General features: G+C 42.8%; 1 protein-coding gene across 1 annotated transcript in view; it reads left to right on the top strand.

Annotated features, from left to right (window-relative positions):
- Nucleotides 1–23,543, top strand: part of BMF (Bcl2 modifying factor) — a 336,416-nt gene extending 312,873 nt beyond the window's left edge. The window contains exon 4 of the mRNA XM_069637515.1: nt 463–23,543. Coding sequence (XP_069493616.1) covers nt 463–534 — 72 coding nt within the window. The 3' untranslated portion in view covers nt 535–23,543. The remainder of the gene's footprint in view (nt 1–462) is intronic.
- Nucleotides 23,544–24,126: the final 583 nt, after the last annotated feature.

The following is a 24,126-nucleotide window of genomic DNA, read 5'->3' as shown; positions in this document are numbered from 1 at the left end:
AAAATAATGTTTCAGCTGTGCACTGCGGTGCGCAAATACTACAATCTCATTCGTTCGGAATGACGATTTTCAGGTCACCCCCTTATGAATACTATTCTAAAGGGTTCACGCGCAGACGCAGTCCTTTTGGCCTCTGGGGAAGTAGTGGCGGTTCATCCCCCGAAAAAGGTGCTGTTCCAATCGTAAGTGATAAGCGCTCTCCCATAGGCAATTTATTTAGGAGGTTTGCTATAAGTCGACTAAATAAAGAGGTGCACGCCTTGTCAAAGCCCATTGGTTAATTTGATGGGGCAAGTTCAGGAACCCCTCGCTCTCCTCTACACGATTTGTGCACAGTTTTCTGAATGTTGCTCAATTAAGAGGGAAATTAGTCCCTGTTACACTGTAAGATAAAATGCCTCTGCAACGTAATAGATGTTTCATATGTTTGTTTTGACATATATGTATGTGTTTTCTCTACAGGTGCAGCAAGAGAGGAATCACGTTTGGTGGCAGATCTTCCGGTTTTTCCGTAACCTGGCCCTGAATGCATGAGGGGAAGAGAAACCACGCCGGCCCGGCGTGCCAAACACTACGGCTGATCCTGGTACATTTGTCTACAGGGAGCAGAGAAGGAAAGGGACATGGGTTCAAGAGGGATGCACCGCTGGACGGCTGTCGGAACTTTTTGTTTTGTGTGTGATACTGGATACATGGATTAGTCCTATTTTGTCTTCCCTTTTAGGGGTCAGGGACATTGGTCAAACACTGTACAAGGAAGCGCTAGCGGTGCAGGCTCCGTGGTGGGATATGGCCAGATCAGGGGCTCATTGGAAAAAGCAACACTGGGTTTACTCTGATGAGTATTGGATCGGGGCTGCCTTTGCTGGGTGTGCAAGTATAGTGTCAAATACGTAGCCTCCGGCAATTGCCGGTGGATGTGGTTTGGTATATTATTGCTGGAGGGCATTGCAACATGCTGCGACCTACTGCCACACCACTACGGAGTACTCTACAATGAATAAACAAAGCCAAACCAACCGCCAGGGACTGCCCACATCATACAATAGATTAATTCCTACACTGGTAAAGCTTCTTTATGGTTTGACCTAAACTTGTACAGTGACTTCTCAGCGTTGAATAGGAACATTAATTAATCAGAATGGATGTTTTTTAATGACTGCACTCCCAATGACTCTGTCTTATTTTAATGACTGCACCATATACCAAAAGTTGAAAAGTTAAGTTTAATCTAGGTTCCAGAAACATCAATGATATCATTCTACCAACGTTCTTGGAGGTTAGAAGAAACAGCCCGTCTTTACACCCCTGCGCGACATCACAGGACGTGACATCACATGACCTGTGACTGCCCCTCATTGATGAACGATTGTATGCTTTTGTCGTTATTTGTAGAAATCCAGAAGCTATGTCATGTTGATAAACAGTGATCGATAACAAGCTACTGAAGGAAGTCCTTTTTTGGTTGTTGAAAGATCAGCAGTGAAACCGGTTAAACCACAGGAGTTGCATAAGAGTGTGTAGGGCTTGCAAGCAGCAGCACAGCGGTAGCAGCAAGGACTCTTGCTACCGCTAAATGACACCAGTGACCTGCCTAGCCCCTGTAGTCCATTCAGCCCTCTTGCATAGAAGCAGGACATGTGTGTCAAAGGTTGGCAGGGGCATGAGCAGACGAGATCGGCGTTGCAGTTCTTATATGCTATCAAATTCCAATTTCCATGTTTTTAGGCATATGAAGATATGACCTCCTAGCCACCATGAAATTACATAATGGAATGTCTGGCTTTTTACAGAAATCAAGTCCTCTAGCTGGGCCTTCAGTGATTCATTACATGACTTCAAATATACTTCAGGGTCATGAATGGTTCCGATTTTAAGGCTGGCCATTTGCTATTTCTTAACAGTGATCTGAGATTCCCGGACCCCCGCTTGGCAGCGGCTGCATTTGTGTGCAGTTAGCTGCCTGGTCTGTGCAAATAAGAGGTTTGCAGGCTCAAATCTTATATGTACCTTTTCTAAGTTGTTTCCAAAATTTGATCCATCGTGTAAATAATGCTTTCATTAGATTAATCATAGTTGGCAAATGAGCTATTGTATAAACAAAAACAACATATTGGGCACCTTATGCCACAGCCACTGTATTTCTCTCCGTTTAAAGTTTGGACATTTTTTTGTTTGGTCTCAGATTGGACCTAAGCACTGAATTTACCTGTCAATTTGCAAGAAAAGGGGGCTAAGTTCTCCCTTCTGCTGTGATGCACAATGCATGCATAACATTGCTACACGTGCTTTTTACATTCCACCAGTTGTACATTGATCTGAATGGTGGTGCAGGCGTACACTGTCAAATGAGCACATCTGCTATCCCCATACGCTCTGCCATACAAACCGGCATGCATTACCTCCAGCATCTTATCTTGATGCTTGTTGTAATGCATTGGTTTACACCTGTGAAAAGCAGGGGGCTCCATAGGAATCCATCGTAAATGTTGCTTGCCGTGCGTTTTTACTTTATAGTGCAAATGAAGGAAATTGCATGGAAGGGACCTTTTTTGCACGTAAGTGTAAATGTAAACGTTCACTTCCCTTTAATTTATGCACTTTTATAAAAATGACTTTCAATGTGTGCTTTGCAATTGTCTCTAGTGAGAAAAATGCTTTGCTTTGTCGAATCAATATTTCAGACATATTTATAAAATTGAATAAAGCATGATTTTAAAACCTGGGGTCAGATTACAGAAGCACCAGTAATGCCACAAAAGTGCACTTATATGCACTCACATGCAGTTGCCCAATCAGCTCAATGTAGAGGAGATCTGTAAGCTCTCCCATCGTGTGTGCGCATTCTAGCACATGCACATTGAGTATTGCATGTTCTTACTGACACATGAAAGATTGTGCGCGTGGATGACGGGAATGTTGATAAGTCTGCCTTGCACTGCTGGGACAACTGCGCATGTGTGCGCGCTGGCAACCTTTGCTCCCCTGAGGACAGCCGTACATGCACTACAAAAGCCGTGCACTGTGGTAGACGCAGCCCACAACTTCTGTAATCTGGCCCCAGTTATTCAATTCTTCTAACATTAAGAATTGGAAGTGCCTTTAAGTACCTTTAAAGATTTGACTATTGACATAGTTGAGGAATCAATGAAACCTTAAAGTATCATCGTTGCCATTTTTTGAAATGTTCAGATGCGTAGCTATACGTAGTACATTCTCTAAGCCATTTGGTTTCTGTAGGTATAGCTTATTCAGTGACACTACATGATAAATGTGGTCCAATTGTACACATAACATCTCCACATTTTCCTTATCATGCCTTCCTGAGCACCTTATCTATCCTATGCCCTCATCCCAATTATCGACCCGACTTGGCTCCTTCTTACCTCTAATGAATGTTCCATCATACTCCTCCTTTGCCTCTGACACACAAAAGAAATTTGACGCCATAAACTATGGCAGGAGGCGCTATACAAATGCAAGATAATATAACGTAACTTCCATGGCCCCACTACACAAATGGGCAGTATGGAATGTGTGCTATCAATTGTTTTTACTGCCCACAGCTAGCCTTTGTTACTGGCTGGCAGTAGTGGCCATTACTGCCTAGAGTTAGCCTTTGTTACTGGTTTGGAGTAGTTGCCATTACTGCCTAGAGCTAGTCTTTGTTACTGGTTTGGAGTAGTTGCCATTACTGCCTAGAGCTAGCCTTTGTTACTGGTTGGGAGTAGTTGCCATTACTGCCTACAGCTAGCCTTTGTTAATGGTTGGGAGTAGTTGCCATTACTGTCTAGAGCTAGCCTTTGTTACTGGTTGGGAGTAGTGGCCATTTTGTTACTGGTTGGGAGTAGTGGCCATTAAACGGTTGGTGCAGCCATCTAGCAAGCTCTTTGTGCTTTAAATACCCCCCACAGAGAGCCCTCCGATTCCCGTTAGTGTTATGGCTGAGAGCTGAGATTTGAAACATCACCGAAATGAAGACCTTCCTCAACAGATTTTAACTTTGCATTTGTTTTTCTGGGGTTACCTTTATTACACCCCAACACTGGCTACGTTGTGGGATTATGAAGGTAATGCACCCCTATACCTCCTGGATACCTAATTTCCATCCAATGGTAGTAACTCTGCAGGGCAGAAAATAGACTGTTTGCCCATTTTTTCCCACCAAGCGGGGTGAAGAGGGGTCTACTTCCTGTTATCCCTCTCCATCTATCTCTTATAACTTCTTTATTGCCGCAGCTCCACTTCAAAATAATCTTCCTTCTGCACTTAGGGCCACAGCAAATTATTTATTATTCAGGCGTCTTCTTAAAACTCACCTGTTTAACCTCCCATTGCTGCCTCTTTCTCGGAGTTCGCGCCAAGTTGCCACTGGGTGTTTGTGTGCTTTACAAAGGAGTTTAATATAATGTAACATAACTGAGCAGAGCACCTTTCCTGGGATACCATACCGACTTTCCTTGCTCTCAATCCTGTTATTACTGCAAGCATTCCATTATTTTGTTTCCTTCATATGCTTTGCCAGCACTCACCATTTCCCCATTCCCTAGTCGCTCTTCCCCCTTCTCCCAATTCTATTAATCTCTACATATATATATATCCCCCTGGTTATGGCCTGCGGGGAGGTGCTTGTGTTGGTAAAGCTGCATCTAGGAAGAATCTGAGCGTGCCCTAGAATGGTGCGGTGCTGTGGTGACTGACAACAAATACTGTATGTGGGTTTCCCTGGGGATCTTGAATTGAATGCACTATCGCCTAATATGTTAATTAATATCATAGAGCCCTCAATCCATGTCTCTCTGTGCTCTGAAACATGAAACTAAAACAGGAAACATACAGGTTTGATCTGTGTTTTCAACCAGACACAAGATGTAACAGTTAAAACCATGCTACAGCTGAAGGGATACTATTCCTTACTGGTTCCATCATCTCGGTGTCCAATTTTAAAAAGGCTAGATTTAAAAAAAAAAACATTTTTTAATGTAGATCAACATGTGAGATTTTCACAAAAACAGTTTAAAAGTAAAAAGAGAAATTACTACAGTATAAAAAGGTAAAAGAGCAAAGGTAAAAAAGTATTTAAATAAGGTCCAAAAATAACACTTTCCATCAAGCAGAGTGGCCAGGAAATATTTTCATTAATAAACGGATTGCCGCAAACCTGCAAGCATTTGACAGACTAGCCAATATTTTAAACCATGCTTCCTCAATTGTTAATAGTCTTAAATCCTTGACAAGAGTACCAAAGAAATGATGGCACAAAATAAGTAAGATTGGGCATTCTAGGATCAGATGACATGTTTCTTTTTTAGTACAAGTCATACATTAGTTTTAAAAAATTGATTAGCAGAGTTTGCTAATCAAAATATTTGTGATTAGCAAACTGACCCATTTGATTAGCAATTGTGTACTAATATTGTTAATGTCACCAGACGTTATTTGTACCCAAGACATGAAATGATCAACAATACAGCAGTTTTACGTACGAAATAAGACATTAGTGAGAGGCGTCAGGCCTTGCAAATTCTTTAAACTTCAGCTAGACCAGCAGGTCGGGTAACTTAGTTTACCTATTGAACCTAAGAGAAATGCACTTGACCCATAAAAACGGAGGACAACACATTTAAAATGTGATTTCTGTAAAATGGTGCATGTCACTACAAACCCACTTAATTTTTGGCACACTGCTGCCACACAGAGGCCAGCCATGCACAGTGAAACTTTTATTTGACATTTATGGCAAACAAAGTAAATGTTATATAAAAGTTTCAAACATCTCTTGTAAATGCTAATCGCCGTTCATAAAATCTACTTGTTTGTGCGAGTGGGCGAAAAGACTTTGCGAGCCATAGGTGAGTGTCTGTAAAATGTAAAAGGTTAGCTACATGAATGGACACAAATAAATAGATATGATAAAAAGTCTCTGAAAACTGTTTGGCCAGCTGTCTCTTGCAGGTGGTAATATATAATACAACCATAGAGCAAAGCGAGCTCTAGAGGCTAACTACAGTAGATCTGTGGATGTACAGACTTGATGGAACTATTGATCACTATTTTGTAAAAACATTTAATTTGCTTTCTGTATTCATTATGTAAGACGAAAGAAAGACTAAGCAGAGTGGAGTGCATAGCAGGCAGAGAATTCACCAAACTAGGTAGAATATTGTAGTTTGTGGTAATCTCACTTTCAGGGTACCTGGTATAAAGCAACTGGGTGATGATACAGAATCTCAAGGAGTATAGGTTCAGTCATTGCTTGAGTACCAGCTGCAAGATGTATTCAACCAGCAGATTACAGAACTAGGTTTGCCATCAAAAGCATTTCATAATGTGATCATGTACATTTTGAAAGGTTCACTAGTCAACATGATGCATCTTCCCCAACAAAATGAAATAGAGTTCACTATGAAATTCAGATACACTAACCTATGTCCTTATGTCTTCAATGGTACTTAACCAATCGTTTCCCCATATTTATTTCTTCAAGTCATTACAATTTATAGTCATCACTTCCTCTGGTAACTCCAATTAATTCTGACATTGCTTGACATAAAAGTAGCCTCAATCCGTGTCTCTCTGTGCAGTCAAACATGAAACTCAAACAGGAAACATGCAGGTTTGATCTGTGTTTTCAGCCAGACACAAGATGTAACATTTGAAAGCACGCTCAGGCTGAGGGGTAAGTATTCCTTACTGGTTCCATCACCTCAGCGTCCAATTTTTAATAAGGCTAGATTTACAAAACCTGTTTTTGTCCCACAGGAACCAAACGAGTCAGCACCTCTGCAAGTCCAAGTTCTGCATTCTATTAAACGTCTAGTGGTTTCTGTTATCTTGCCATTAACAGAAGTCCTCCGAAAATTCTGTAGTGCGGCTGAGAAGCTAGTTTGTGTTACCCTCCAATGTCCCATCCTCTTGGTCAAACACTAAATTTAGAAATAAGAGATATAGCTGTTATGGCAGTACAAACATCACTTATTTGTTTTTAGGCCTGCTGGGATACATCCTGAATAGGCGAGATGAAAGATTTACTTTAATAGAGACTTTTCTCAGCACCTAATCACAGGCAAGTGTTATACCTTGTGTTTAATTGTAATAGGAGGACTCATGGCGTGGTAATACAGAAAGATGACACATTGAGGCTCATTACAAGTTTCCCGGTATTCTGGTGGTAAATCTGCCAGAATACCAGCAAATGAAATTACCAATACTGCCATTTGGTCAGGTGGCATTCCCACTGGAGCTGTTACCTCAGCGGTAATAACAACTGATTATAAGTGGCGTTTTGCCAGTGTTAATCCCCTTTTAAAGGAGTCCATAGGACTCAATTGGGGAATTTTGCTGGTATTACATCCAGTAATACCGACAGAGGTAATACTGGCAATCTTGTAGTTTGGCGGTGCAGTCAAAATTGAGGTAAACAGTATTACCTTCACTTTTTCCTGCAGCGCCAAACTCGCAATGAGCCCCAATACTGTGTTCATTTTGCCTGTTTCAGATCTCATGTGGATCAATATCAGTTATTGATGCCTGCACCGAAGTGTCTGCAGGCATAAAAAGAAATGAGTGCATTTGTATTTCCATAAACACTATGGGCCTCATTACGACCCAGGCGGTAAGGGGTTTACGGCAGCGTAAACAGCGCCGACCCTTACCGCCTGATTCCGAGGTCCCTTAGCGCCATGGCGGATTTAACACCTGCTTTTAGCAGGTGTTAAAATCCATGGCACTAAGGGACCATGTTGTTAATTACGCCACCGTAATTTACGGTGGCGTAATTAACGCCTTCCCCACTCCCATTATGCCCTATGGGGCAAAAATGGGAATGGGGAAGGGTAAATGGGGATTGGGGACTTACCGCCTCCCCGACCTCGGAATGGGGCGGTAAGTCCGCCAACCACCATGGCGTAAACGTAGTTTACGCCATGGTGGTAAAGGTACGACCCAGGCGGTAACTTACCGCCTGGGTCGTAATGAGGCCCTATCTCTCTTCTTTCTGAATTCTGTGTTTGACCAATAGGATTGGTGATTGGAGGGTTACACAACAGGTCAGCCTCCCAGCCTCACTATAGATGTTTCAGTCCTGATGAATGCTGTTAATGGCTATACAGCAAAACAGTAGACGTTTAATAAAGGAACTTAGCACTTGGACTTGGGAAGGTGCTACCTTATTTTGCTCCTTTGGAACAAAAACAGTTTTCAATATCTAGCCGTTTTAAAATTTGACTCTTACGTGATAGAATCGGTAAAGACCCCTGTGGTGTTCTGTGTTTTAGCAAAATGACTCTGACATCAAGGTGTGAATGAGTAACTTCTTTAATCAGTTTCCAAGCATTACATCCAGTTTCTAGAGTCATTATTCTTTAGATGGTAAAGTGCAGATCTCATAGACAAGCACCGGCATCCTCTCTCTCAGGCTGCATGTCTCAACTCCCTCAAGAGAACACCAGTCACACATAAACATTCTAACCAGTAACATTCCATTGTCAATCATGATACTCCAGATTCCATTAGGATGCAGGATAAGACCAGATCCTTACAAATCTCCCCTCCTTAGAGATAACAAAAAGATAACCAGTTAGCTCAAGCATGTGAGTTCTATACAGCACACACACACACACACACACACACAAACACCCACAAGTTTGACACACCTGCATCATCTCCCAAACTAAGAACATTCTGCTAACCACTTCCTATATTCCATGAACATCCACACCGCTGTGTGACACAATTACAACCAATGTCCCTTCCTCTTTCTACTAAGTGAAGAAGAGGCATCCAACTACTGAAAACCATTACTACAGTTTACAAACATAGAGGCACCCATACCTCTCATCCAAATCTTAACTCCAAAGTCCCCCAATAGAACACACACACAACTCCCTCACACCCTTCAATCGCAAACCGGTATGTCCCTCAACACATACCACCTCCAACTAGGCTGAGTATTCCTGATACTCGAGTATCTACTTCCTTACTCAGTGACTCCATTACCCCAATTGATCCCATGTTGAAAGTATTCCTCAGTACATCAAGCTCCTTTTTGGGAGAACCCCACTTCAAAACACATCAACATCAATAACTCTGCTAAAATCCTCATATTGTCATGACAACTATTGTAAAGTTTCTAAGCACAACAACGATTAACTTTGCTTAACCATCGGCACATATACACTTTAACATAACCATACTCTCATTTATTCTGCATTATAAAAGTCCCACCTGTGGAGAAAAACATCAGTGCAGAGAAACTCTACTTTAGTTTCCACATACCAACTCTAGCAATACTGACTACGCAACCTATACTTCAATAAAAAGTCCATCTGTGGAAGGAAATGTGTGTTAGATAAACATGCCAGTAACACTCTATTCCACTACTAAGCATTTGCTAACAGAGGCCACGACTTTTACACTCCATCCGTGCACACCAATCAATATCGTGCACCACCACTTGCAACAGGCCCCCCCCCCTTACAAACCCCTCAGTGGTACCATGTTTTTAAATGTTGCATGTATATCTGGATCAAAACACAGACACAACCTGCATGTTTCATGTTTTGAGTTTCATGTTTTGAGTTTCATGTTTGACTGCAGAGAGAGACGAGGTGTGGGTTCTATGATGTTAATTAGCATACGAGACGATCGTGCATTACATTCAAGATCCCGAGGGAAACCTACAAACATATTATGTAGTACTTGCAACCTTCTAGGGCACGCTGAGATTCGTACCAGATTTGAAGGATTAGATTCAGCTTTTCGTACACAAGCACTGCCCAGCAAGCCCTTGGCAAGGGGGTCTCTTCTCATATGTGTCAATAAGTAGACAGCCAGCCGGAGCGATTTTACATATCTGGTGACAGCCTCAGGTGTTACAAAAAAACTCTGTGCATCCTTTCATACCCAGAGTTGCCCCTTTTTCAAACCCACCAACTACTAGCATTTATCATCCTAATGCCTCCTCACTGCTAACACTCGCTGTTTCCCAGCTTTGGCACCATATGCAGCTGCCCGTTTGGAATAGCTCCACACAAATCTTCATGTGTTTTCAGCTCTTCTTCTACTCCTATGCTGGAACATGTCATAGTCCTATGTTATAGCCTCCTAGATCATGGCTACTCAATGTGTGGCCCTGCAAATGGTTTGGTCCACGACTCCCATGATCCTTCAAAATTGACTTCGCTGGATTGGGATCATGGGAGGTGAAGTCCAAAGCTTCTGGAGGGCCACATAATGATTCCACTTCTACTCCCAGCAGGTTGTGGCCAGACGTCATTTCACGCCTCTCTGGAACAAACCTGTCTTATGTCTTGGGAGGATAGCTCAACGGCAACATGCTTGCCTTGGAAGCAAGATGACACGGAGCAACATGGGTTCGATTCCCGGGTCCGCGCTTAGAAACCTCTGGGTATTAAGCGCGTTATAAATAACCTATCATATCATATCATATCTGAGCCCCGCCTTTACCTTTTTCCATCACACAGCACCCTGAACACCTTCTACTTTCTCACCATCTATCTCTCTATCACTGAGAACATTCCCACCATCCGCAACCTCCCCATCAATATGTACTCCAAATAAAAAACAGCATTCCCATTCATTACCTAATTCTGAACACTCGTCCCATCTTATTTTTTTTATCACTGAGACATGGGTAGTCGATGATACTGTTGCAAGCATCCACAGAAGATTCATCAATGCTACAAAATATAGGAATAACCATGGTGTTTAATTGAAACATCCTGGTCTTCTCCTTCCGAGCTCTGGGCTGAGAATCCCGACTACTGAAGTGCAAGGTCAATTCAAGTAGCTCTCAATCCTCCTTATTCACTTACAGTTTCCCACATTGGACCTAGCAGCATGTCTCCGGAGACACCTCCCGTGGCTCTGTTGCCTCCATCATTCTCGACCACCATAGACTGAGCATCGCTGGGATTGCAACACTGAGTTCCACAAATGTGTCTCTCCCATAGCCAGATATCAGACTACTAATATGGAAAACCTCATCTAGAACCACGTTGTAAGGGGTACATCCATTCAGCTGGACATACAATTCAATTCTCATGCCCCCATAGTCACTTGGAGGGTTCTCCCCATTCATCTCCTGGGAGCTCACTGCCTTCCTTTTAAGCCTAAACCATGTTCCCTCTTCCGTCTGCCTCCATGCTACCAAACCCCTTAAAATGCCCATTTTGAGGCTACGCGAGAGTCCATGCGCACATTCCACTTCTACCTTTTCTCACAATTTACCTGCTTATTTGCCTTCCACCACTATCTCTATTACACTGTTGAGACACTGGCCCGCCTTGAACAGTTCTTCCCTTCCAGGAAAAAGGAGAAAGCCTGATGGTGCAATCAAAAGCTGAATACCCTCAAAGCCTCCAACATGTCTTTCAAACTTACATCATTCATTGTATTGGACCCTGCCAATTTTACTGAATTACTCCTCGCAGCACAGACATTGTCAAGAAGCCACTCAAAAAGCCTAGAATGTGCCTTACTCTAGCCATGTAGTCACTACCCAATGCCATTTCAAGGAGCTGGTGAATCTTATGTCTGAGTTGAGGAACCCTATAGCTGGCACTTTACTGCAATCTCTGTGTACCTCTGTTACAGGTCACCCTGAGAAGAAATCATGAGACTTTGGTGCCCACTTTGCTGCAAACCTCCAATTCATTCCCACCTGCTTTGTCTTTCTCCTTCTCCTGCCACAACCAATCGCTAGCAATTCACACAAAGTATTCTCTTTCCCCTCCATTTCTCAACATCTTTACAACCTACTCGCCATTATTTTGAAGTCGGGCTCCTCTACAGGCTTCTATCCACCTTCCTCTTCCAGCAAATTCTGCATTTCAGAATGGCAGCAGATGTTGCACTTCCATTCCTGGACACCTCATCCAAACTGGAACTTTTCCAGCTGAACTGAAAATCTCATTCATCATGCCACCATCTAAGAGGGCCATTCTCAAATCTGAAAACCAACCTGTAATCAACAGATGCCTTCTCACAATTGTCTTACCTTCAGCAATTGGACCACTCTGAAGCCAATACATTTCTTGACAATGTCCAAACAAACGTCCACCTAAACTGGAGCACTGATCCAGCAGTCATCACAAGCTGAGATAACTTAAAAATCAGGAAGACATCAACAGACCAAATGTTCTCACCTTTTTGGACCGCTCCACAGTCTTTGACAGTGTGACTGTCCCATGTGCGGATTCAAGGCCCTGTTTTCGATAGTATCTCCTCTGGATTATATCTCCACCCTTCCCTAAAACCTACTTGTGTTAAGCTGTGCGTCTCTGGGGCGCTGCGTACCTGGGGTTTCGGTTGCTGGTCTCACTGGTGACGCCAGGCTGGTAGTCTCCAAACCGAATGTAGATATCGCAACGCTAGGAAGCGACCCCGACCCAACCCTAATGGAACAGGGATGGATTGGAATCACCTCCCAACGCCACTGGCTCACCTCCCTGTGGATTACAGTGACGTCGGGACAGTGCAAGCACTGACAGGGAGGTGACTAGGTTGAGCTGGAGCGGTCCGGTAGAATGCCACAACTGGAGGACGAGAGGTCTTCAGCACGATCCACCAAGGCAGTTGATAATCCGGAGGGCTGGCACCCAGAGCCACAGTGACAAAAGGTTCAAGGCAAACAAGGAGGTCAGGAAGAGAGAATGGACCCAGGAACAGGGAGACCCAAAGAGAGGGAGAAGGCCAAGATGGGAATCCCCCCCAACCTCCTAAGAGCCACGGAGCCAAGGGAGCTAATCCCAAAGGAATTGGACCCAGGGAAGGGAGAGGAACTGGCGGGTAACAGGAGTAAGGCAGCCCGTAGCCGGGAAAAGGAAACAGGAACCAAGGAGCAGGGAACTGAATGCGGGCACCAAGCAACGGTAAGTGGGGACAAACCGCGTTAAGACGCGAACAGTAGAGGGCTGGACGCTATTTACAGCGTCCAGCACGAAAGCGAGGCGTGGACCGCTAGCGGGACAGCGCATGCGCGATGGCCGAGCGGGCACCGGAACGAGGCTTGGAACACAAGCTTGCCTGCCCGTTTCTGGTTACCCGCGGGGCTTGCGTACGCAAGCGAGCGCCGACCCGCTGCCCACAGCCACGCTTCCCAAGCTGGTAACAGGGGTAGAACCGCCACGTCCGGGAACGGATGCGGCGAGAAGGCCAGGTAAGTGTCCTAACACCTTGGGAGTTTCCCATGGAAAGGGCCCGACTTCTGTTCAAGCTCTACATGAGCTATCTTCTCTTCTGGATTAAATCCTTTGGAATCACCCAATGCAGCCATGCAAATGACACCAAATGCATCATAAACGCCTCAATCAAATGGCAGCAATTGCTGCCTACTTGAAGTTGATGCCTCAGCGACTCTTAGTGACCTGTAAAGAATGTCTCCAAAACCGAGGTTATGACCAGTAGCAAATGACCCCTAATTTGCACCCCCTGTGCTAGACTAAGTGGAGTACTCACCCTTCAACCTACAGAAGCCCAAAAGGTAGTTGAACATATAGGTGTCATCCTAGATGCTATGCTTCTTGCTGGTCAAGTCTACCTTTGACCTGCTGATGGTGACGTGAATTCTTCTCTTCTTGGGCTTACCTGAAAGTATTCAGCCCATAATGGCAGAAATTCTACTTCAATGCCTGTATGACGGCCCTCCCCTGCACTGCAAATGTGCACATGTCCAGGACCCATCAGGCTGGCTCTTTTGCCATCTCAACGATTGTTACCATATCTCACTGGCACTAAATGTGCTTCTTTGAGTAATGGTCATCTGCCAAATTACTTCTAAACCTCATGCATTGCTTGACAGGCAATCTAGGGCATCAACCCTACAGTGCAATCTGCACAGTGTATAACCAATTCATTGTGTCTGCTTAAGTTCCTTGGTTCTAGTGATCATATCTGGATATGGATTCAATTTTAGATCAAACCATCAAGCTCCGGAAGTCACATTCCTTTTGGTTCCACATTTTCAAGACTACCTCACATGCCAGTGAGCCCTTCAAACCTGGCTTTTTAAATGTCTGGCACTTAAGGATTTAATTGTCTAATTAATGGTTTCTGGTACATGAGTGAATCAGCCATTCAGGGGTTTGTAGCACTTAATATCTCTTAGGCAAATACTATTATCTATTCAATGGTTTCTGGCACTTCAATGAAAAAACCATTCAGTGGTTCGTAGCACTTAAAGTTATCATTGGCCAATCAAAGGTTCCTTGCAGTTAATACTGTCATCCATTCAAGGGTTTCTGGTACTTAAGGATATCTTTGTATCTTCGGTCAATCAACGATTCCTTGCACTTAAAAATCAGATTACATCACCAACCCAACAGTTGCCATCTCTCACCAGGACAAATCAGATTGTATCACCAACCCAACAGTTGCCATCTCTCACCAGGACAAATCAGATTGCGTCACCAACCCAACAGTTGCCATCTCTCACTAGTTGCAAAACCAGTGACAATGCTCTGTAGCCAATAAGCAATAAACAAACTCTGCGTGTCCTAAGATTGCGTCAGTACCACCCTCTTCCACACGTGCATTCAACGAGATCCTTGCAGCACGACAGCTGGTGCACATCTCTGGGCATTATCCATGGGGTATGCTACGCTCACAATTGAAACACCTCTACAGCATGCTGCACCCCAACGGACGCCAAGCCCAGGCACTACTACCTCATGAGCTGAATAAACTCTTCTGCTATCAGGCACATTAAGAACATTTGCAGATACACAAGCATGCCTTTGAGGCTGTGGTAAGAACACAGCAGCATCCTCCTGCACGACCCTGATGTATTTTTTTTATTTATTATGACTTAAAATGGTTTACAACATTGAAAACCTTTAGTCGAAATGTGTGCACGTTATACAGGATTAAAATTTTAAATGTATTAAAATGTATTAAAACTAAACAAAAATCTTAGAAAAAAAAGAAAATGTGTCCTAAAACGCGCATCAACATTGACAGACGCGTACCATTTCTCTTGTTCTGTTGAATTGGATCCAAATTCTTCATAGCACTTCTTTTGATCTCATATTGTTTAACGGTCGGTCTCTTTCCTAGGTTTTTAGAGTAGTTATAACCTATTCTTCTTCCTGATCCCTCGCTCCAGATGCTTCCAATTTCGCAGAAATTGCTAACAGTAATTATGCCAGTGCCTGTATGATGTGGGTTTTAGTTGCTTCAATTAGAATCAACCACCATGCGTTTGCTGACCGTGATCCATACTTTATTATAAAGGGTCCCATTTCTTGAATTCTTTCCTTATTCAACACACAGCTGTTGATTACTAGATGTTTTAATGAATCTGCCTCATTACTTTGTTGACACAATCTGCATCCGCTGGCATTTTGGTTGTCCTTTCCTCCTTCTGACCATCTGGATGGAGATATAATGTTTAGCCGGAATCTCATATATTGCATTCTCAGAAACCAGTTTGGGAAGATTTGCATGTACTTAGGTATTTCATTCAATTTACGTACCCCCAACCAGAAATCCTCTTGATGTTTATATTTATAAATCTCTTCCCGCGTGTTTATCCAATCATTAATATATCATTTTTTCTTGATCTTCCCTGGCTCCCGGACCAATGTTTCTTCTGATTCATTTAAATCTGTCACTGTTAGCTGGCATATGATTTGCCATTCCTTGAGAAGTTTTTCTTTTGGATCCTTCATTGCCTTTTTCAACATCTGCAAGGCTCCTTTCGGACTTTCTTCTATACATTTCCTATAGAAGGATAGTAATTTACAACTGGCAATTGCTTTTAGCGATGTTAACGCCAGTTCTCTTCTCAATATGGCAATTGATGTACTTTTTGGCAGGCTCAGCACAGTACGCCAAAAAATACCTTCCAGTTTTGGCCAAATGTTCTCCTCCAACATAAAAGATGTTTCAGCCCCATAGGTTAAAATTGGGGCCACTTTCAATCTATAAAAAGCGATTAAAGGTATCAGCGAGAACCCACAGTATTTGTTTAGTATGTGTTTTTCTAATGCCGCCAGATTTTTCAACGCTGATTGTATTGATGTTAACTCCCAGGTATATGCAAGATTTAACTGCTTTTATCATTTGGCCTTTGAAATACCATGTTGGCTCTCTTTGCCTCTCTTGTTCACCAAAAACCATAATCTACGATTTCTCTGTATTGATTATTAGATGGTTTGAGTCAAGGTACATTTCCAGGGCATCAAGCTGTCTCTGTAACCCTATTGGGGTCTGGTCCAAAATGACAATATCGTCGGCATAAAGTAGTCTTCAGATATCAGTGTCAGCCAACTTTGAAGGAAAACAACAAATTTGTAGGAAGGCATTATCCATGTCTGATGTAAATAGGTTGTAAAGCACTGGAGCCAACAGGCATCCTTGTTTAACCCCAATGTTTATTGGGATTGATTCGGAGATATGCCCTATATTATCCAGTTTAACTTTGATTGAAGTGTCTTTATGCAGGCCTTTGATGTTGTTTAGGATAATCTTCAGACACCTCCATGCCTCAAGGTTTTCCCATAGTAGCGATCTTTTAATTGAGTTAAAGGCTTTCGACAAGTCTATAAATGCTATATAGACTTTTTAAAACTTTGCTCTGTACTGCTTTTGCTTTTAAGAGGTTTAATATAAAGATGTTAGCAGAGGTGCCAATACCTTTTACAAACCCCGCCTGCCATTTATCTTGATGACCCGTTCTCTCACTCCATTGTGACAAAGCTTTTAACAAGATTGACCCAAAGATTTTTTTGGCCACATCGAGCAGTGCAATTGGTCGGTAGTTGCCCGGGTCCGTTCTAAGTCCCTTTTTGAAAATCGGGACAACTACCGCCGTCTTCCATGTCAGAGGAATTTGTGCCGTTGTCAGTATCCCTCTATATAGATGGTATAGAAAAATTGCCCATAGTTCTGGGTTTTGTTTCAGCTGCACATCGTCAGCCCATCCGGGCCTGTGGAGTTCTTCAGCCTCGTTATTAGCTCTTCAATTGTTGAAATTTCCAAGTCCAATAGCTTGGTTTCCGTATTGAGGTAAACCGGCTGTACCAGATCTGTGTGTTCACTTTGGGGTATCTCCTCCTCCCTTGGGTATTTGTATAATATTTGACCGAAGACGTTGCCGAAATTGGGTTAGCCATCAGAGCATCTTGTGGGGCATCCATTCGATTTATTGTAGCCCATATTGCCGTGGTGTTCTAGGCTTTTATGTTTTCTAACATGCGCTGTGCATCTTGGTTTGTCATTGTCTTTTTATGTACCTTTAGCCAATTTTGGTATCTTTGTTTTAATTTGTGTATTACCTCAGTTTTATTTTTTGAATTGCTCTGTTTTACACGCGTTATTTCTTTTTGTAAGAGCTTCTTCTTTTCCACAATCTAAATGTCGTATGCATGTTTGTGTGACATCGATGGCATCCGGTCACCCACTCTCTGTTCTGTTCTAAATTCTTGAAATAACGGAGTATAGTTTATGTTTTTCTTATCTATACCCTCTGTGGCTGATTCAATTAAATCCCTTAATTTTTCAGTCAACCTTGGTAATGCATTTTGTCTGATGTTAAGTCTATTTCGGCTGGGATTTATCCTCACATTTTCTTTAAATATCACTGGTGCCTCTTTATTTATATTATTACAAACCATTCTTAGTTGGTAATTATCACTCTTCTTGGTTTCATGAACCTCCATGCTGTCAATAATCCCGCTCATGTTTGAGGAAATGCTGAAGTAATCCAAGATCTTGAAGTCACGGTTCCCTTCCAAGTTGTTTTCCCCGATATATCACCTTTCATTATCCCATTCAGGATAACACAGCCTCTAGATTGTAGAGCCTGCCTCCTGGTAATTCCCCTTTTTACTTTATTGGATGATGAGATGTGTTCTTCCAAAATTGGTTTGTTATCACTATCAAGACATGAGCAGTTTAGGTCGCCAACAATATTTTATGAGCGTATTTCTCCACTTTACTCTTTCTTCATCGATCAGACGCACCACATCATCTGGCATATTCTTCGTTCTTGCATCTGCCGGATTCCAGTAAATGTTCACTATTATAAGGGTTCTACCCTTTTCTACTGGTTCATTCTGGCGGCCTTTTGCTAACAGCTGCACGATCACGTTGGGTGTTGGCTATATACTAATGTCCACTCTAGCTCATTTTGTATTGCCACCATTAATCCACTCATCGGGCGCCCCAGCTGGTTTTTAAAAGCAGGATTTAAAACCACCCAATACCCCGCCATTATAGGAGTTTCTTGCAGCCATACTCCATGGAAACACAGTATGTCTGTTTCTGAAATTATCTCTTGGCTCGCTTGAAATAGTTAGAAGAACCTCTTGTGTTCCAGCTCAGGGTGGACCATTCCGTTTTTGTTTTTGGTATTGGATGCTATTGTTTCTGCATTTTCTCTGCCAACAAACCAGTCAGCCATATCCAATTTTCCTCATCTCTGTTGGGTGCTGAATTATGAAGGCCCGTCATTATTAAACTTTCTCCTCTTAGACTTCCTTCTTTTAGCCCATTTCCAGCAAATTTTGTTTTTTGTTCATCTTCTCCTCTTTCTGTTTTCCCTTCCATTAACTTACTGATCTCTTCCTCTTTACTTTCTCTCAGGTCAAACCCCATGGGTCTCAGATGGTGTGCTTCCTCCAGCAACTGCTCTTTTTATCTGGGAACTCTACCAATCTCAGGTCTTAGTTGACACTAAACTTAGAGTTTCTACATGGTGGAACAGCCTTATCACATTTGCTCTGTTCGTTATTAGTCCATCGTCCTGATAAAGCATTCTCTCTAAGTAGAGTGTTAAGTTGTTCTTCTTATTGAGATAATTTTTTTCTGCACCTCCTCGCTTCTCTCCATCCGTTACTTTTTTTTTAGGTGGTAAAATTAGGGACACCTTTATCCTTGGCTGTGCTTTCTTCAAGCCTTCTTCGTTTTCTGAGGCTTTATCTACAAACAGAATTTTATTAGCTGCCATTTTCCTATCTTCAGTTGTTTTAATTTTTGGCTTTCTGGTCTGGAGCTTCTTTCGCGCCGGTTCTTGTATTGCTGCCTGTTTCTCAAGACGAACCCCTTGCGATTGTGGTAGTTCCATTTTACCTTTATTCTTCTCACTTTTTCTTAGCAATTAAATTTTAGAACTGGCATTACCTTCCTGGTCATTCGCACTATCCTCATCTTTGGCAGAGGTCTCCGCTTCCGAATCTTCGTACCTGGTAGAATATTTGGATGCTGGACTATCCTCCAGCTGACTGCTCTCTTCATCTGAGACACTATAGGTCGAAAGATTTATCAGGTCACCTTCATCCGAGACTACTGTACTGATATCTGCAAGACTACTATACTGATCTCTTCCTGCACCATACTGGTATCCCTTATAGGTTTCTCCAGATTCGTTGTTTTTGTCCCCTTATTAGTTTTTCCTCCTGGCGCTCCTATTGCCAGACTCGGAACCGAAAGATTTTTTAAAAAAAGACTGACTGCTATTAGATTTCAGTTTAGTCCAAAATGTTTTTTTTTATTTCTTCGTCGGCTCTGTCTTTTTATCAATCACCTTGTTCCTCAGGCCTGTTTCATTTACTTTCGTATCCCTTTCCTATCCTCGTTACATCGCTGGACGATTTGGGGTCTTGGATGTTTTTTACAAAACTTTTGCAAATTTTTCATACTTGAGTATTTGCATTTGGGCATGTCCCTTCTTCCCCTTCACCAGTACGGCATTATTTTCACCCCCCCCCCCTCTGTCCAAGTCGTCTCCCTGCAGCCTCTTATTGGACGAGCTTGCCTTCTCATTTATTGGCCTGGCCCTTGGCAATCCTTCTTCTTCTTCCTGCCCCTTATGCAAACGCTGCTGAATTTCTTCTATCCTCTGATCTACATTGCCTTTCTTTTGGGTGTCTGGGTACTTCTCAATTCCATCCTCATTTCGGCCTGGCAGCAACCAGCCTTTGATTGCGCCGGCTCATGGGAGCCATACTAGCATTACTTTCCATTATGGGGTCAGCTCTTTTATCTTCTTCAGGGCGGGGAGGGCCCTGTCCAAATGATGATCTTGACAATCTTCTTTCTGTTTTCTCCATTATGATTGGATCCAAAATGTCATGCAATAGTTGGGTCACCCGAGCCAAGCTATTGTCTAGGTTTTTCTGAATCGCCGTGATGAAGCCCTCCACAAACGTAAATTTAGAATTGGCCATCGCTAGCAATGTGGAGTGATCTTTGAGAGTTTCATCTAGTCTCTCATATAGTTTCATAAATGGTGACATGATCACTGTTAACGTTACCACCAAATGAAATTCCTTTTCTTCCAAGGCAGCTGCAATATTTGGTCGATCTGACAGATCCCTCTGGTCCTCTTTTGGTGCCTCAGTCATGGAGGTGACATCTTTCATCAAGTGACTTTTCCTCCTCTTTATGTCTAGCTCCTCATCCCCTTCTGGGGTTTGCGTTCCCCAGGATGTGACATCTCTCTGTCCACATAGCTATGCCTAATGCTCTCATCAAGAGTATTCTGAGCCTCGTTTGTCATTATTTCCAAGGTTTCCAATAGCAGCTCATCTGATATTTCAGCCTCCAGCCTATGACTGGAGCAATGCTCCATCTAAGCGATCCTTTTCACCGCTTTCGGACGATTGGAGTTAAAGGGGAAATGCCTCCCACTTATCTCTCCACTGAAAGCCAGAGAAGCCGGTTTCCAAATGTTCTTCTCCAATGCGGCACTTCTTTGGTTGTTATGTGAAGAGGTACCCAGAGTGAAGTTATTGGTGCCATTATTCTGCCACCAACCAAGCTTTGCCCAAACCGTCTGGGCTTTGCCCTCGGGCTGTTCGCTTTGATCTGTCTGTAATTTCAGTCTCTTTTCTTTTAAGTTTCTTTAATCTTTTTCAATGCTCCCTGGCGCTGGTCGCTTGTCAGCAGGGGGCTTATCTGCAGTTCCCATTATCTTAACTTGATTCGCCTCTCTACATTCTTTTTCTGCAAATGTTTTGCTTCCCCCCTCCCTTCACCCATGGGGGTACTAGTTGCAGGTGCAACCTCCATCCTGTTACTGCTATTTAGTTCAGTTTCTTGACGGTACGGCGAGTATGATCTTGTAGGCCCTGTATCTCCTACAGGCTCTGTATAGGCTAATGGCCTACCTGTACCCTCGCCATCCTGAACATACGTTGGCTTTATATACTCTAAAGTTCCAGTGCCAGGCCCGCTCTCATTGCCATGGGTCCCGGTCATACAATTTTTGTTTGCCGTCATATCTTGTGGTGTGGTTGCGTTATTTAGTCCGATAACTTCTACTGCCTCTTTCCCCTTTGCCAAGAGGCCAGTACCCAACATACCCCTTTCACAAATCGTCCCCTCCTTTGTGGGATCAGGGTACGCCGCCCCACATGCACCTTCTTGGCACGCACATCTTAATGAACGAGGCACTCCTGGGCGAAGCTCCCCACACATAGGCTCCATTTCACTGCCCTGCAAGTCCAGTGGCCCTGTTGTGCAGCACCTGATTCCAACAATAACATTTATAGGTACATTTGAACCTATTGTGCAGTTCTCCATTGGTTCACTTCTTTTCTGAACCTTGGTGCTCCCAGCCGGAGACACCAGCGCTGCCAAAGTACCTATTGGCTCCGGGCTCCCCAAGTCTGTCCCCACTTCCTGGTTCCTCAGAGGTATCAGATGGTGGTTATCCCATATCGCGACCCCATTCTGCAGCGGGAGCGATTGCTGAAAGAGCACACGTTCCAACATTACTTTCTATTGCAAGTAACTTTGGAAGTAACTTTGGGACTTAGGGACTTATGGTGTGTCGGGGGGATCAAAGGCTGTTTCCCCAGCAGTCTCCCACTTGCACCAATCGAGCTACTTCCCACACGTTAAACTCTATCAAATAGGGTGCCCCCAGGTATGAGCTTGTTTCGAATTACATATGAATGGAGACCAATCAATAAACACGCTTATCTCAGAGTTCGTTAGACCTCACCATTAGACCTTCACCTCGCCTGCCCCTCGCCTTCTCCACCTCGCGGCAATCACAGCGAGTTTCTTCTGTTGCAGCGGAGTAATAAAGGCAGAGGAGAGGGGGGCCTCTGGCTCTCTGGCAGGCCCGCTGTTCACACGCCACCCGCCCCCAAAGGTGACACCAAACCGCGGAGCAAAAGCAAAAACAGAGCTTCAGTCCTAGTTCGAGGAATGGACCTACAAGTCTTTCCAGGATCGTCAAGCTGCACTGAACGCACTGAATGCTGCAGAGCTACGAAAGCCGCTTCCGAAAATCATCAAAACTGCTCATATTTCAGAATATCAAATTAAACCTTAAGTACATGAAGTTAAAGTAAATGAAATTATGGTGATCCAGTTGAATGGGATTCAATGTTTGGTTTAGCTAGCTAACCTTTATTATGAAATAACCTTCTGAATACATCAAATATATAAAAAGCATTCAGGCTTCTTGAATGCACTGGCGCAACACATCAAGATTAAGTTTGTGGTTATGAGAATGACTTCCACCTCCCTAAATCCACTTCCCAGACACAGGCTACATAAACACCCTGCCGCAGCTACCATCCAAAGCCCCCCTTCTCACTTCTGGTACTGATTTGAGCCCACTGCGCCTTAGTAATTCAGAATATGACCACCCCATTCTTTAATAATTCTTTTGTAAAGTGTAGCAGCTCCCCACTGTTTGTATTTTGCTCTATTTAAAATATAATTAAATGAAAATGCTATCAAATAACGTTTTTTATTAAAGTTGGCATTCCCAAAAGTCTGAGTACCCTGGTTGCGTTCACCAACCACATCTAATAGCACATTGGTTAATGCATTTACCTATAAGCACACGGCACAATCATTTCACCTAAGACATTAACAGCCTGATTCATGGAACAGTGCAAAGTGTATTTTTGCAGTGCAAAGTCACTTTGCACGGTGCAAAAAATTCCATGAATTAGACCCTAAATAGCATTGCTGCAAACATCACGACGTTTGAGTTTTACTTACATCTTAATGAAAATGAGGCATTGAAACAATCCTACTTTTTGACATGTTTTTAATCAAAAGGGATGTCCATGTTGCATTCTGCAGAAAGATGTCTCCTCTAATGTGTGGTTCTGCGTTTTGTCACGGGTGTGTTATGTTACTTTTACTGTCAGACGGGGGGATTAAACAAACCAACGATTCCATGTTGAATTTGCTTAAAGGTATGATTTCAATTTGCGATGCTAACTTTTAAAACGGCCAACCGCTTTTGCAATAAGCATTTAAAAATGGCAGATTTAAACAGATCCTTTTGCTGATGACCTACGTACAAGAAGCATCTTAAGATGTACATTTGTATTAAAAAGATGTATTAAACAATTGTTTTTATTTAAAAAATTCAGAAAATGCAGTGTGCTTGAAAAACCTTATCAATTTTGCTAGTTTGCCAATGTATATTCCGTAGACACTGTTGATGTACAATCTCGAATAATGAAGTGAGATTCTTTTGAAAGTGTTGAATATGCCTTATTTTTCTGTTAATTGTTGTGAAGATAATACATTTCTTTTTAAGTTGAAAACTGTTGACAATCAATTCTTGTTTCATTAGTTCAAGACATCCGCATGCCACCTGCACTACCTGGTCCAAAGGTGCCTTAATAGATGCATGTATTCATTGGTTAACATGAACTACTTTTATTTTTACTGGTAATTATTCCTCTTGCTTTTACAACCATTTTAAGAGTTAAAGAATAGTCTTTCTTTAGTTTTGAAACATACCTCTTTGTTTTACTTGAACCCTCTTTGATGCTAATCAGTTAATTTAGGTTTCTGACAGAGCTGCTTGCAATAAAACAATGTTAAGTCCTTCTTAAGGGCAGGAAAAAACCCTGAACACAAACCCAAAAAACGGTCCCAAAGACCCAATTCCTTTGTCTATTCTACCCACTTGGATGTCTACCCGTATGCATCTGAATCTCTTGACGTGTGTTCTTCCATGCTAGCAAACCACACCCACTCCCACCCCTCCAACCAGAGTCACAGTTCCATTACTTTCTTTGTTACACTTTAATATAACTGGTTTCAAGTATTTCAAGTAAAAGGAATAGAAATGGGGTAGATGGTCAGTGATGTCCATGACAGAGACGTGAGTCCACTTTGCAT

This window comes from Ambystoma mexicanum, chromosome 14 (genome assembly GCF_040938575.1).
Source record: "Ambystoma mexicanum isolate Mex_15411 chromosome 14, UKY_AmexF1_1, whole genome shotgun sequence".
Classification (NCBI taxonomy): Eukaryota; Metazoa; Chordata; class Amphibia; order Caudata; family Ambystomatidae; genus Ambystoma; species Ambystoma mexicanum.
The sequence above is the reverse complement of the archived record's forward strand: the minus strand, read 5'-3'. Positions and strand labels throughout refer to the sequence as shown.